Raw genomic sequence first — 15,013 nt, 5'->3', positions numbered from 1 at the left:
TGTTGGTGTGTGTGTGTGTGTGTGTGTGTGTGTGTGTGCTTCTCATGAAGTGTATATGCAGTTTGAAGGATTTGTCAGTGACACTAGGGATGACTATCCACATGAATCACCATAAAGATATCACTGAGTGTGATCAACATGCTGCCTGGCTCTGCACACACAATCACACAGTCACCTTTCCCAGTGACTTTATTTCATACGATTAACATTTCATTCTATGGAGCTAGGTAATAGATCGATATGGATAGGTGTATATGATAGATGTAATTAACATGAACCAGCAGCTTGATGCAGATTTCTGCTTTCATGCTCTGGTTGCTGTTGGAGGTTTTTGTCACTTTTACTTCATAAATCAAAGTTAATTCATCTTCAAACCATTTATTAAAACATTCTACAATAAAACATTTCATTTTCTTCTTACGGTTGTTTTACATCTATTTTTACAAATATAGCTTCAAGTTTCTCTGTGAACATCAAGGTGACAGTTGTGTGTAAGACATGTGGACAACACAGTATAATCAACACTATGAAACCAGCCACATGTTTCCATTTAGGACATGTTTTCAATTTCAAGACAGGGTATTAAGAATCATACACTGAGGCTTCAGTTGTTTGACCGACCAGACAGCAGTTAATAACAGAGGACATGTTTACAGATGTTACGTATTCTGGACATCTGCAGTCCGTACATGACAGGATTCATCAGTGGCTGCATGAGGAGAAAATACAGTGACAGAATAATACGCAGCACACTGGGAACACCGCTCATATCAAACCTACTCTGAAGTATTAGAAAGCCGCAGCCAAAAGAAAAGTTGAGCAGGGAAACAAGGTGAGGTGTGCAGGTACTGACAGCTTTCTGTCTCGCCTGTTTGGAGCCAGAGAAACACACTCTGAGGATCCTGATGTAGGAGAAAAGGATTGGAAGCAGAGGGACTAAGACTGAGAGAATAGTACCAAAAAGTCCATAAATGTTATTCACCTGAGTATCAGAACATGCCAGCTTCACAACAAGGTAGTTGTTACAGTTCAAACCATTAATGGTGTTTCCACACAGTGTCAAACGGAGGTTTAAAGATAAAGTGATCAAGAATTTCACAAAAGAGTACAACCAAACCAGAATGATGAAGATAGCAGCCTTGTGAGAAGTCATACGTGTGTTATATTGCAGAGGATAACAGATAGCCAGATATCGGTCATAAGACATGACGGCTAAATTACAAAACTCTATTCCTCCATAAGTGTACAAGCAGAAGATCTGCAGGAAGCAGAGCGGAGCAGAAACAGTGTGAATGTCAGAGAGGATCTGAAGCAGAAGGAATGGAAACAACCCTGTACTACCATACAGTTCATTCACAAACAGGCTGCACAGAAACAGGTACATAGGTTCATGTAAGCTCCTGTTCACACAGATCACCACAATCAGAGCGGTGTTGGCAACAACAATCACAATGTACAACAATGCAGTTATCATGAAGTACAAGTACCTCAAATATCCAACATGCAAGTAAGCTCCAAGAATGAAATAGGACACAGTTAGTGAAGTTGAGTTGGACATCCTTCTGAGAGGGGAAACCGTTAACGTATCTGAGCACATTAGAACTTCACAGACAGCCTTAACTTACCCCCCCCCCCCCCTCCCTGCAGCATGAGCACATCACACAGTGCAGTGCTCCTCCCCTGCTGTGCTGCAGACTGCTGCAGGTCCTCCTGTCAGCTGCAGAGACTTCTGCTGCTTTAAAGCTGTTCAGAACACCAGAGTCCCACAGGCCAGGCCCCCTTACCGTCAGGACCTAGACCAGCCTCTCCATCCACTAGTTCACTGAACCCCTACAAGGGTCACCAACTCTGGGGTGGGGGGGTTGGGTTCCTAATAACTTGATACTGGTCTAAGGCCTTGTGGATTGTAGCAGAGCTAATCATATACCAGGTGTGATCACGGCTGAGGCCTTCCCCAGTTAAATGAACTGGTTGGTGTGTGTTTGATGGCTTCCTGCCTCAGACTCTCTGTGATGGAGCTCAAAGAAAGGGCTCCGGCTCCTCTAGTTACCTAGTCCTGCATCCAAACGCCCAAGACAAAAACAATCCAGGTGTGCTGGGGGGGTGCTGCCGTTGCTGCCGTCGCTGCCGTCGCTGCCGTCGCTGCCTCCGCTGCCGTCGCTGCGCTGCCGTCGCTGCGCTGCCGTCGCTGCCTCCGCTGCCGTCGCTGCCTCCGCTGCCGTCGCTGCCTCCGCTGCCGTCGCTGCGCTGCCGTCGCTGCCTCCGCTGCCGTCGCTGCCGTCGCTGCCTCGCTGCCGTCGCTGCCTCCGCTGCCGTCGCTGCGCTGCCGTCGCTGCCGTCACTGCCTCCGCTGCCGTCGCTGCCGTCGCTGCCTCCGCTGCCTCCGCTGCCGTCGCTGCCTCCGCTGCCTCCGCTGCCGTCGCTGCCTCCGCTGCCTCCGCTGCCTCCGCTGCCGTCGCTGCCTCCGCTGCCGTCGCTGCGCTGCCGTCGCTGCCGTCACTGCCTCCGCTGCCGTCGCTGCCGTCGCTGCCTCCGCTGCCTCCGCTGCCGTCGCTGCCTCCGCTGCCTCCGCTGCCGTCGCTGCCGTCGCTGCCTCCGCTGCCGTCGCTGCCTCCGCTGCCGTCGCTGCCGTCGCTGCCTCCGCTGCCTCCGCTGCCGTCGCTGCCGTCGCTGCCTCCGCTGCCTCCGCTGCCGTCGCTGCCTCCAGTGCCTCCGCTGCCGTCGCTGCCGTCGCTGCCCTCCAGTGCCTCCAGTGCCTCCGCTGCCGTCGCTGCCGTCACTGCCTCCGCTGCCGTCGCTGCCTCCGCTGCCTCCGCTGCCGTCGCTGCCGTCGCTGCCTCCGCTGCCTCCAGTGCCTCCGCTGCCGTTGCTGCCTCCGCTGCCGTCGCTGCCGTCACTGCCTCCGCTGCCGTCGCTGCCTCCGCTGCCGTCGCTGCCGTCACTGCCTCGGCTGCCTCCGCTGCCGTCACTGCCTCCGCTGCCTCCGCTGCCGTCGCTGCCGTCGCTGCCTCCGCTGCCGTCGCTGCCGTCGCTGCCTCCAGTGCCTCCGCTGCCGTCGCTGCCTCCGCTGCCTCCGTTGCCGTCACTGCCTCCGCTGCCTCCGCTGCCGTCGCTGCCGTCGCTGCCTCCAGTGCCTCCGCTGCCATCGCTCCCTCCGCTGCCGTCGCTGCCTCCAGTGCCTCCGCTGCCGTCGCTGCCGTCGCTGCCTCCGCTGCCGTCACTGCCTCCAGTGCCTCCGCTGCCATCGCTCCCTCCGCTGCCGTCGCTGCCTCCACTGCCGTCCCTCAATGGGACGTCCTGTCCTCGGAGCAAGCGACTTCCGTTTGTGATGACGCGGGTACAGCTGGATCGTCTGACAGCAGCCAACTCGGCAAGATCTTACCTCAGATAACCCTGAATGAACCATGTTCAATGAACAGCTCTTTCAAAGCAGACGACTCACTAAATCCATTTAAGCAATCCCGTAGGATTTTGGTATCGGTAATGAGGTATGGCCCTCCCTAAGGGTGTGAGTGTGTGTGGCAGTTGTGCATCTTGCCTTAAATCAGGAGAGGACAGCACTGAAACCTTTTAAGTTATCCCAGTCCAAAAGGGTGGGATGATTTTATTCAGAAAAGGGTCCACACTTTTACAGGGGTTTACTTTCTCTCGTTACAACGTGACAATCATTCAGAACGTTTCTACTGTGTTCTAAATCCCTACATTCTAAACTCCTATTATAACAACATTAAGTGATATAGTTAGTTCCCTCCGGTTAAATTCAGAGGTTTAAGTCTTCCCTGTGATCACCGGTCCCGTAAAAACATGCAAATTAGTATACAGCCATTTTTAGAGTATTCCGGAGAAGCCCTCCGGTATACATACAGCATTTACAGGCTACTGCTTTTATACCCTTACACAGAGGCACAACCAAAGACACTCCCATACACCCGTATATGAGGGGGAGTGTAATGGCTTCCGGTGTGTGAGACTGGACATGTCCAGACTTGCCTCAGATGGTCAAGTTCAAGCTGAGCTGGAAGCTCCAGTACTTTTCCATTGAATCCGTCTCCTGTTTATGACCTGCTGCGAGTGAAGACAGCGGTGGCCCGCCGGCTAAACAGTGGCCTCTATAGTCATAAATTATACCAGTCCTTACAGTCCCTCTGTCAGCTCTCCAAACCGTTAGCCTTTTAGTTAGGTCCATCAATATTTGGACAGACAAAGTGTTTCTAGTTCTGGTTCTGTACATTACCACACTGAACTCTAAATGAATCAGTTCAGAGTTGAAGTGCAGACTTTCAGCTTTAATTCAGAGGGTTGAACAAAAAGATAGAATAGAAATGTGAGGAACCAAAGCATCCTTAAACACAATCCCTTCACTTCAGGGCTCAAAAGCAATTGGGAATGAAATAACTGAAGACAAAATGTTCATTTCTAATACTTGGTTGAAAGACCTTTGCTGGCAATGACTGTCTGAAGTGTTGAACTCGTGTACATCAGCAGACGCTGGGTTTCCTCCTTCTTAACGCTCTGCCAGGCCTTCACTGCAGCGGTTTCAGTTGCTGTGTGTTTGTGGGCCTTTCTGTCTGACGCTCAGTCTTTAACAAGTGAGATGTGAGCTCTAACGGGTTGAGATCAGGTGACTGACTTGGCCCTTCAAGAATATTCCACTTCTCAGCTTTCATAAACTCCTGGGTTGCTTTGACTGTATGTTTTGGGTCATTGTCCATCTGTATTATGAAACGCCGCCCAATCAATTTGGCTGGATTTGAGCAGACTGTATGTCACGATAAGGTGCTGGTTCTTTCCGAGAAACAGCACCTTATCGTGGTGGACAGGTTTGTGTGCCCCAATGAACCTGGGGGCTGTGTTGTCTGGAACCTTGTGTTCCTGGTAGGGTCTCCCATGGCAAATTGGTCTCAGGTAAGGGGCCAGACTAAGATTGGTTCAAAAGACCTCATGACAAACAAACTTGAAAGCGAGGATACCCGGCCCGGTAGGAAGCCCGGGGTCCCCTTCTGGAGCCAGGCCCAGAAGGAGGACTCGTCAGCGAGCGTCTGGTGGCCGGGCTTGCCATGGAGCCCGGCCGGGCACAGCCCGAAAAAGCAACGTGGGCAACAGCTCCGCTTCTCCGTCCGCGGGCCCACCACCTACGGGAAACAGCGATGGGGTCGGTTGTGCTGCCAGAAGGGTGGCAGTGAAGGCAGAGGGTCTCGACGGACCAGACTCAGGCGACAGAAGCTGGCTTTGGGGACGTGGAATGTCACCTCTCTGGGGGGGAAGGAGCCGAAGCTTGTGCGGGAGGTGGAGCGTTACCAGTTGGATCTGGCGGGGCTCACCGCTACGCACAGCGTCGGCTCTGGAACCTTACTTCTGGATAAGGGTTGGACTCTATTCTTCTCCGGAGTTACCCAAGGTGTGAGGCGCCCTGTGGAGGCTGGGGACATTGAATAAGAGTGGGCGGTGTTCAAAGCCTCCATTGCCGAAGCTGCGGCGGGGAGCTGTGGTCTCAAGGTCTTAGGTGCCTCAAGGGGCGGTAACCCTCGAACCTCCTGATGGACACCGGTGGTCAGGGAAGCCGTCCGACTGAAGAAGGAGGCCTTCCGGGATATGTTATCCCTGGGTACTCCTGACGAAGTTGCAAGGTATTGACGGGCCCGAAGGGCAGCAGCCTCAGCTGTGGCCGAGGCAAAGCAGCGGGTGTGGGAGAAGTTCAGAGAAGCCATGGAGAAGGACTTTCGGTCGGCACCAAAGTTGTTCTGGAAAACCGTCCGAAACCTCAGGAGGGGGAAGCAGGGAACCATCCAAGCTGTGTACAGTAAGGATGGGACGCTGTTGACCTCAACTGATAGTGTGTTAGGGCGGTGGAAGGAACACTTTGAGGAACTCCTGAATCCGACAACTCCGCCCCTCTATGTTAGAGGCGGAGCTGGAGTATGAAGGGGGATCAACTCCAATCTCACGGGGGGGAAGTCACTGAGGTAGTTAAACAGCTTCACAGGGGCAAAGCCCCGGGGGTGGATGAGATCAGCCCAGAAATGACACGTCTCATCAGCATTGCGTGGAAGTCAGAAACAGTACCGAAGGAGTGGCAGACCGGGGTGGTGGTTCCTCTCTTTAAAAAGGGGGATCAGAGGGTGTGTGCCAATTACAGAGGCATCACATTACTCAGCCTCCCCGGGAAAGTTTACTCTAAGGTGCTGGAAAGGAGGGTCCGGCCGATTGTCGAACCTCAGATTGAAGAGGAACAATGCGGTTTTCGTCCTGGTCCTGGAACGACGGACCAGCTTTTCACTCTCGCAAGGATCCTGGAGGGGGCCTGGGAGTACGCTCATCCGGTCTACATGTGCTTTGTGGATTTGGAGAAGGCGTATGACCGGGTTCCCAGGGAGATACTGTGGGAGGTGCTGCAGGAGTATGGGGTGAGGGGGTCTCTACTCAGGGCCATCCAATCCCTGTACTCTCAAACGAGAGCTGTGTCCGGGTCCTCGGCAGCACGTCGGACCGATTTCCGGTGAGGGTTGGCCTCCGCCAGGGCTGCGCTTTGTCACCAATCCTGTTTGTGATATTCATGGACAGGATTTCGAGGCGTAGTTGTGGGGGAGGGGGTCTGCAGTTCGGTGGGCTAAGGATTGCACCACTGCTTTTTGCAGATGATGTGGTCCTAGTGGCTTCATCGGTCTGTGACCTTCAGCACTCACTGGATCGGTTCGCGGTCGAGTGTGAAGCGGCTGGGATGAGGATCAGCACCTCCAAATCTGAGGCCATGGTTCTCAGCAGGAAACCGATGGACTGTCCACTCCAGGTAGGGAATGAAGCCTTACCCCAAGTGAAGGAGTTCAAGTATCTCGGGGTCTTGTTCTCGAGTGAGGGAACAATGGAGCGTGAGATGGGCCGGAGAATCGGAGCAGCGGGAGCGGTACTGCAGTCGCTTTACCGCACCGTTGTGAGGAAAAGAGAGCTGAGCCAGAAGGCAAAGCTCTCTGTCTACCGGGCCATCTTCGTTCCTACCCTCACCTATGGTCATGAAGGATGGGTCAGGACCGAAAGAACGAGATGGTGGATACAAGCGGCCGAAATGGGATTTCTCCGCAGGGTGGCTGGCATCTCCCTTAGGGATAAGGTGAGAAGTTCAGTCTTCCGGGAGGGACTCTGAGTAGAACCGCTGCTCCTTTGCGTTGAAAGGAGCCAGTTGAGGTGGTTCGGGCACCTAGTGAGGATGCCACCTGGGCGCCTCCCTAGGGAGGTGTTCCAGGCACGTCCAGCTGGGAAGAGACCGAGGGGTAGACCTAGGACCAGGTGGAGGGGTTATATCTCATCGCTGACCTGGGAGCGCCTTGGAATCCCCCAGTCAGAGCTGGTTGATGTGGCCAGGGAAAGGAAAGTTTGGGGCTCTCTGCTGAAAGCTGTTACCACCACGACCCTGACGGAAAAACAGGAGAAGATGGATGGATGGATGGATGGATGGAGTATGTCTCTGAACACCTGCTTCTGTCCTGTGTCACATCATCGATAGACACTAGTGACCCGGTGCCACTGGCAGCCATGCATGCCCAAGCCATCACACTGCCTGTGGTATGCTTTGGATCATGAGCTGTACCACGCCTTCTCCATACTTCTTTCTTGTCATCATTCTGGTAGAGGTTGATCTAGGTTTCATCTGTCCAAAGAATGTTCTTCTGCAGTCCTCTCTTTCTGGTAGACTTGGACATTGATACGCCTTCCTCCTGGAGAGTGTTCTTCACCTGTGGGCCGCAAGGGCCGCGGGACTGCATAGGTTATCAACTGAAGACACCAGAGATATGTTATCCATGAGAAGCTCAGTTACAATGCAATCTTCAGCAAAAAAGATGTCACCAGATTTCCACCAGGCGATGGATGTAAGTGTGAAAACCATAAACTTTATTAAAAACAATGCTGCGAACTCCAGATGTTTTGCTCAGCTTTGCGAGGACATAGAAGCAGATCACATCCAGCTGCTGTATCACAGTGAAGTGAGATGGCTTTCAAGAGGACTAGTCCTCAAGCGTTTGTTTGAACTGAGGAATGTGGTCTTCTCTTTTCTCACTGAGAAAAACAATCATCTTGCACAGTACTATGCCCACACAATGTTCACAGCAAAACCTGCCTACCTCTGTGACATTCTTTCACTGCTGGACCAACTGAATCTCACTTCAAGGAAGAAACAGCAACATGTTTTTTGTTGCAGACAAAGTTCAAGCTTTCAAGAAGAAACTTGCTTTGTGGACCAAGAGGGCCCAGGAAAAGAGGATGGACATGTTTCCACTTTTGTGTGACATTTTGGAAAACTCCCCTCAGGTGAATATCAGTGACTCAGTCTCTCAGCACCTCTCACAACTGGCAGAGAAATTTGATAACTACTTTCCTGAGGATCCCAGAGAGGGAAACATGTGGATTTTGGACCCATTTTCAGTGGATCCCACTAAAAATGATGTTGCTTTGCCCTCACATCTGGAATCCCAGCTTCTGGAAGTTTCCACTGACAGCACTTTAAAGTTGCAGTGGGGCAAACTGGACCTGGGCTCCTTCTGGATTGCTGTCTCAAAGGAGTACCCATGTCTTGCAATGAGGGCCGTGAAAGTCCTTCTCCCATTCACGACTACATACCTGTGTGATTCAGGATTCTCCATTGTGGCCACAACCAAGACCAAAGCCCGGAACAGACTCAGAGCAATGCTGGAGGCTACTCTGAGAGTGAGCCTTTCCCCCATTCCACCCAGACTGGATCTGATTATGTCTCAGAGGCAGGCCCAAATGTCTCATTAAGAGGTGAAGATAAAAAAGGGAGTTGTATTACTGTTGTTCATTGTTGTTATTGTTGTTGTTATTGTTGTTATTGTTGTTCATTGTTATTGTTGTTGTTATTGTTGTTGTTATTGTTGTTATTGTTGTTGTTATTGTTGTTACTGTTGTTCATTGTTGTTATTGTTGTATTACTGTTGTTCATTGTTGTTATTGTTGTTATTGTTGTTCATTGTTATTGTTGTTGTTATTGTTGTTGTTATTGTTGTTATTGTTGTTGTTATTGTTGTTACTGTTGTTCATTGTTGTTGTTGTTATTGTTGTTCATTGTTATTGTTGTTGTTATTGTTGTTGTTATTGTTGTATTACTGTTGTTCATTGTTGTTATTGTTGTTGTTATTGTTGTTGTTCATTGTTGTTATTGTTGTTATTGTTGTTGTTATTGTTGTATTACTGTTGTTCATTGTTGTTATTGTTGTTATTGTTGTTCATTGTTGTTATTGTTGTTGTTATTGTTGTATTACTGTTGTTCATTGTTGTTATTGTTGTTATTGTTGTTCATTGTTGTTATTGTTGTTGTTATTGTTGTTCATTGTTGTTATTGTTGTTGTTATTGTTGATTTTTCAGATATAAAGATTCTTCTGGTTCTGCATGCCTGCTGAAGCAATTGTCAAATGACTTCACAGATTATAAGGCTCTAGTTTCATTTGCACTTTATTTTAATTTTGTTTACAGTTTATTTCATTAAAAAATATTCGTATGATTTGAATGTATTTATTTTGTCCCCTTTTTATTGATTGATTGATTGATTTATATATTTGTAATTTTTTTATTATAAGTAAAATCTAAATATGGTCCTTTTTTAATTAAAAAGCCAGACTTGATCCTTCAGGAATGATCCGCCTGTTCAGTGGCTTGATGCCGGTTTACATACACATGTCTAATACAAGTCTTTGTGATGATCCCATTTTATCATGTCATTTTATTTGACAAGGTTTTTGCTTCTTAAACTGAAAGTGGATTTGGTTTATTATTGAATACAAATCAAACCGTGAGTGAGGTCAATTAAACCTTGTACCATAAAAATTGGGCCTCAAGGTCAAAAAGGTTAAGAACCCCTGATCTAGAGAATCCCAACAGCTTTTATCATGGCTGCCAATTAGGTACTTCCGGGTCATTTGGCTAATTTAAGAACCTTCCTAAAATAGACTGACTATCTGACCGTACCCCAGGAAATTAGTAAACAAGTACATGAGCGCCATCCTGTGGCGGCAGAGGGAATCCCTTTAAAACTACTGTCCATAAATAAATACATGTGAGGGAACATAAATGTAGAAATACATCAGAGATATGTATGTAATGTGTGTGTTCTGTTTTATTGTGGACTTTTATTTACATATTAATACATTCATTTATTCCCATATTTATTCATTCCTGTTTTATTCATACATTTATTTCTGCATGTATGTATAGATTTGTATTTATAGTTATATCATGTTCTGACCTCCATTTTAAAAAAGGAAAACCTCCTGTATTTTTAATGTTTACTGACCTATATGTAGAACAAGATGCTTCACATTTGACCTCAACATTGTACTTAACATTGTACATTTACATTATACTGATTTACATTATTGCCTTTTTGTACATTTGTATATTTCTGATTTTTATTTTTTTTAGTTCAAATTATTTGTATTTGTTTTGCTTCTTTTTGTATTTCGCTGCTGCAACGAAAACATTTCCCAGTTTGATTCAATACTTAAAATACCTTTTACTCACCGGTACCATTCACAAGCGTTGGTGGTATAGTGGTGAGCATAGCTGCCTTCCAAGCAGTTGACCCGGGTTCGATTCCCGGCCAACGCAGAACTTTGAAAAGTTTGATATTTTTCATTTCGCTGACTCTTTACCCTAACCCCAAAAAGACACTGAACTCATTCAAATATGAAGAAACAAACTCAAAAGCAAGAATCCTGTAAAGAACAGAATGATGCTTCACTTAAAGCTGATCCTGTGTCAGTGGAACGAACACTGTTTTCAATAGCAAAGATCAGCGGAAACCGTTATATTTGTGACCGTCTCTTATAACTTATTTTCTCTCCGATTCTGTCTGTCTGTCTGTCTGTCTGTTTGTCTGTCTGTCTGTTTGATGAAGAACTGTGACGTTAAACCACGTTGGGCAGGGATAAATTAAGTGAAAAGAGAAGTTGTTTTATTGCGAAAAACAAACGTTTAAAAGTACTGTGATGTTCTTTGTTCAATCAAATATAATAATAATAGTAATAATAATAATAATAATAATAATAGTAATAATAATAATAATAATAATAATAATAATAATAATAATAATAATAATAATAATAATAATAATAATAATAATAATAATAGTAATAACTTCTACCAACACCGAGCTCTTATTGTGAAGGCACTACGGAGCGGAAGTGATTGGTGTCACCAGCGGAAGCGATCGTGTTGTTTTTGTGAAGCTAAAAGGCGCCGAGAATCTGAGCGGATTTATGCTTACCTCGTATTTAACTGAATATAGACCCTAAAGACCCCAAAGACCCCCAAGACCAGACCATCCTCCGGCTTCAAACTGCAGTCAGCTGTTTGCATAGATTATATTCAGCTCTTTAAAGCTCTGATGCCGAAGGACCGTTAGCCATTAGCACGTGTTGTTGTTTTTTGTTTGTTGGTTAGTTGTTGTTGTTGTTGTTGTGATGGCGGCTGGAGGCAACTCGACTAACACTAGTGTTGGAGATGTTGAAGAAGACGCCTCACAGCTGCTGTTTCCTAAAGGTCTGTTCTCTATTATAATCATTTATTTTACATATTATTACCAGATAATATTACGGTATTTTACTCACAATAAACGTGTTATGTTATTGGATGTTATACAGTTGTTGTTTTTTTGTAGTTGTGTATTTGCTTGGTGAACTGAAGTGATATCTCTCAGTGAGATAACAGGGCAGTTCTTCCGCAAATTGCCTCAGTCTGAAACAGAACTACAAACATGGCCGCCGCCGCTCTCTGATTAGTCTGTTTGTCTCAGAGTTCGAGAGCTCGGAGACGCTGCTGAACTCGGAGGTGCACATGCTGCTGGAGCACAGGAAGCAGCAGAACGAGAGCGCCGAGGACGAGCAGGAGCTGTCCGAGGTGTTCATGAAGACCCTGAACTACACAGCCCGCTTCAGCCGCTTCAAAAACCGCGAGACCATCACCGCCGTCCGCAGGTAACCCCCCCACAAACACACACACACACCTGGACACAGCCGGGTTCTGTCCATGAGTAACCCTAACCCACCAGAGCTGTTCCAGGGCTAGTTCGGAGCCTGGAGCCCCACAGTGGACCAGTTCTTCCTGCTTTCAGCCCTGAAACTGTTAAACACCTGTAGAATCACCTGTAGAACACTTGGAGATGTAGGCTGTCATAGTTACCGGCAGGCTACATAGGCAGACAATGAATGAGTTGAGTGCCCCCCCCCCCAAGACAGTGATTTCGAGTGGAACTAGTGCCCTGGCCAGAACTAAGGGGGCCCGCACTACCGAGCCCTATGGTAATTCGAACAGTGATTGTACAGTATATATGAGATAAGGGTATATATGAGATAAGGGTATATATAAGATAAGGGTATATATGAGATAAGGGTATATATGAGATACGGGTATATATGAGATAAGGGTATATATAAGATAAGGGTATATATGAGATAAGGGTATATATGAGATAAGGGTATATATGAGATAAGGGTATATGTTGTAGGGTATATAAGATAAGGGTATATGTTGTAGGGTATATATGAGATAAGGGTATATGTTGTAGGGTATATGTTGTAGGGTATATATGAGATAAGGGTATATGTTGTAGGGTATACATAAGATAAGGGTATATGTTGTAGGGTATACATAAGATAAGGGTATATGTTGTAGGGTATATGTTGCAGGGTATATATGAGATAAGGGTATATGTTGTAGGGTATATATGAGATAAGGGTATATGTTGTAGGGTATATATGAGATAAGGGTATATGTTGTAGTGTATATGAGATAAGGGTATATGTTGTAGGGTATATATGAGATAAGGGTATATGTTGTAGGGTATATGAGATAAGGGTATATGTTGTAGGGTATATCTGATATGATGTGTCTCTGTTTCAGTCTGCTGCTGCAGAAGAAGCTGCATAAGTTTGAGTTGGCCAGTTTAGCTAATCTGTGCCCGGAGGCTGCAGAGGAGGCCAAAGCCCTGATCCCCAGGTCAGTGCCCCACCCCCACACTCACACTCACACACTTACACACTTACACACTTACACACTCACACTCACACTCACACTCCCACCCCCACACTCACACTCACACACACTTACACACTTACACACACACACACTCACACTCACACTCACACTCACACTCACACTCACACACACTCACACTCACACTCACACACACACTCACACTCACACACACTCACACACACACACTCACACTCACACACACACTCACACTCACTCACACACACACTCACACTCACTCACACACACACTCACACTCACACACACAGAACTTGAATATGCTCTGATGTTTAAGATGAGAATTCAAAGCTATTCTGAGATTCTAAAGTGAAACTATGAGAAACAAACTGCTCAGCGTTAACGCCTCCTTCTGTCCTCAGAAATTAAACTGGTATTAAGATCAGACTCCGTGGCACCACAGCACCCAGTCCCCGACCCCCTCAGATCAGATCTAACTGAGGCCCCCTCTGAGCAGTTAGTTTAGATGAGTTATATCTATGTTCTTCTGCTCCTGTGTTTGCAGCCTGGAGGGTCGCTTTGAGGACGAGGAGCTGCAGCAGATCCTGGACGACATCCAGACCAAGAGGAGCTTCCAGTACTGACCGACCCCCCCCCCCCCCCCCTTATTTTATTATTATTGTAACCCAGGACGACTGGACTGGTCCCATGTGATCTGATGACATCACACAGGAGTCACAATAAACTTTATTTAGTCTTTTTTTACCCGTTGTGTTCAGTCTGTTTTTAGAGGCTCTGATCCTCCGGGGTCAAGATCCTCTGGGGTCAAAGAGGCTCTGATCCTCCGGGGTCAAGATCCTCCGGGGTCAAAGAGGCTCTGATCCTCCGCGGTCAAAGAGGCTCTGATCATCCGGGGTCAAGATCCTTTGGGGTCAAAGAGGCTCTGATCCTCCGCGGTCAAAGAGGCTCTGATCATCCGGGGTCAAGATCCTTTGGGGTCAAAGAGGCTCTGAGACTCCGAGGTCAAAGAGGCTCTGATCCTCCGGGGTCAAGATCCTTTGGGGTCAAAGAGGCTCTGATCCTCCGCGGTCAAAGAGGCTCTGATCCTCCAGGGTCAAAGAGGCTCTGATCCTCCAGGGTCAAAGAGGCTCTGATCCTCCGCGGTCAAAGAGGCTCTGATCCTCCAGGGTCAAAGAGGCTCTGATCCTCCAGGGTCAAAGAGGCTCTGATCCTCCGGGGTCAAAGAGGCTCTGATCCTCCGGGGTCAAAGAGGCTCTGATCCTCCGGGGTCAAAGAGGCTCATTTACTTTTATTACAGCTATAAGTGACCCTGGAGACTCTCACATGTCGAATAATGTCTGAAGGTGGGGGAGTGAGGAGGAGGAGGAGGAGGAGGAGGAAGAGGAGGAACACACTTAGTAACCCGGGAGAGACGGATCATTTTAGAAGAAGTAAATTCAGGTACTCCTCCAGGGTTCAGCTTCAGGTGGAAGTGCTCAGCTTCAGGTGGAAGTACTCAGCTTCAGGTAGAAGTACTCAGCTTCAGGTAGAAGTACTCAGCTTCAGGTGGAAGTACTCAGCTTCAGGTAGAAGTACTCAGCTTCAGGTGGAAGTACTCAGCTTCAGGTAGCAGTACTCAGCTTCAGGTGGAAGTGCTCAGCTTCAGGTGGAAGTACTCAGCTTCAGGTAGAAGTACTCAGCTTCAGGTAGAAGTACTCAGCTTCAGGTGGAAGTACTCAGCTTCAGGTAGCAGTACTCAGCTTCAGGTGGAAGTACTCAGCTTCAGGTGGAAGTACTCAGCTTCACGTAGAAGTGCTCAGCTTCAGGTGGAAGTGCTCAGCTTCAGGTGGAAGTACTCAGCTTCAGGTGGAAGTACTCAGCTTCACGTAGAAGTACTCAGCTTCAGGTGGAAGTACTCAGCTTCAGGTAGCAGTACTCAGCTTCAGGTGGAAGTACTCAGCTTCAGGTGGAAGTACTCAGCTTCAGGTAGCAGTACTCAGCTTCAGGTAGCAGTACTCA

At 47.7% G+C, this 15,013-nt stretch overlaps 2 protein-coding genes and 1 non-coding gene across 3 annotated transcripts; 2 read left to right on the top strand and 1 right to left on the bottom strand.

The window, feature by feature from the left end:
* Positions 1–512: 512 nt before the first annotated feature.
* LOC134880162 (olfactory receptor 10A6-like) lies at positions 513–1,558 on the bottom strand. The gene has a single exon (XM_063906910.1). The coding sequence runs from the start codon at positions 1,556–1,558 to the stop codon at positions 632–634; it is 927 nt and encodes a 308-aa protein (XP_063762980.1). The 3' UTR covers positions 513–631.
* An 8,982-nt stretch (positions 1,559–10,540) lies between these two features.
* On the top strand, positions 10,541–10,612 carry trnag-ucc (transfer RNA glycine (anticodon UCC)). Its single transcript has one exon. It is a non-coding gene; the product is annotated as a tRNA-Gly (tRNA).
* A 581-nt stretch (positions 10,613–11,193) lies between these two features.
* Positions 11,194–13,759, top strand: polr2d (RNA polymerase II subunit D). The gene is made up of 4 exons (XM_063906922.1): positions 11,194–11,545; positions 11,799–11,979; positions 12,905–13,000; positions 13,560–13,759. The coding sequence occupies exons 1-4, from the start codon at positions 11,467–11,469 to the stop codon at positions 13,636–13,638; spliced, it is 435 nt and encodes a 144-aa protein (XP_063762992.1). The 5' UTR covers positions 11,194–11,466; the 3' UTR covers positions 13,639–13,759.
* The last annotated feature ends 1,254 nt before the right edge of the window (positions 13,760–15,013 follow it).

This window comes from Eleginops maclovinus, chromosome 18 (genome assembly GCF_036324505.1).
Source record: "Eleginops maclovinus isolate JMC-PN-2008 ecotype Puerto Natales chromosome 18, JC_Emac_rtc_rv5, whole genome shotgun sequence".
NCBI lineage: Eukaryota > Metazoa > Chordata > Actinopteri > Perciformes > Eleginopidae > Eleginops > Eleginops maclovinus.
The sequence above is the reverse complement of the archived record's forward strand: the minus strand, read 5'-3'. Positions and strand labels throughout refer to the sequence as shown.

What these genes read in the sequence shown, in the direction of transcription:
- LOC134880162 (XM_063906910.1), bottom strand. Translation starts at nt 1,558, where the DNA reads ATGTCCAACTCAACTTCACTAACTGTGTCCTATTTCATTCTTGGAGCT.
- polr2d (XM_063906922.1), top strand. Translation starts at nt 11,467, where the DNA reads ATGGCGGCTGGAGGCAACTCGACTAACACTAGTGTTGGAGATGTTGAA. An exon ending in ACCATCACCGCCGTCCGCAG is followed by an intron (nt 11,980 to 12,904) that starts GTAACCCCCCCA and finishes TCTCTGTTTCAG; the next exon opens with TCTGCTGCTGCAGAAGAAGC. An exon ending in GCCAAAGCCCTGATCCCCAG is followed by an intron (nt 13,001 to 13,559) that starts GTCAGTGCCCCA and finishes CTGTGTTTGCAG; the next exon opens with CCTGGAGGGTCGCTTTGAGG.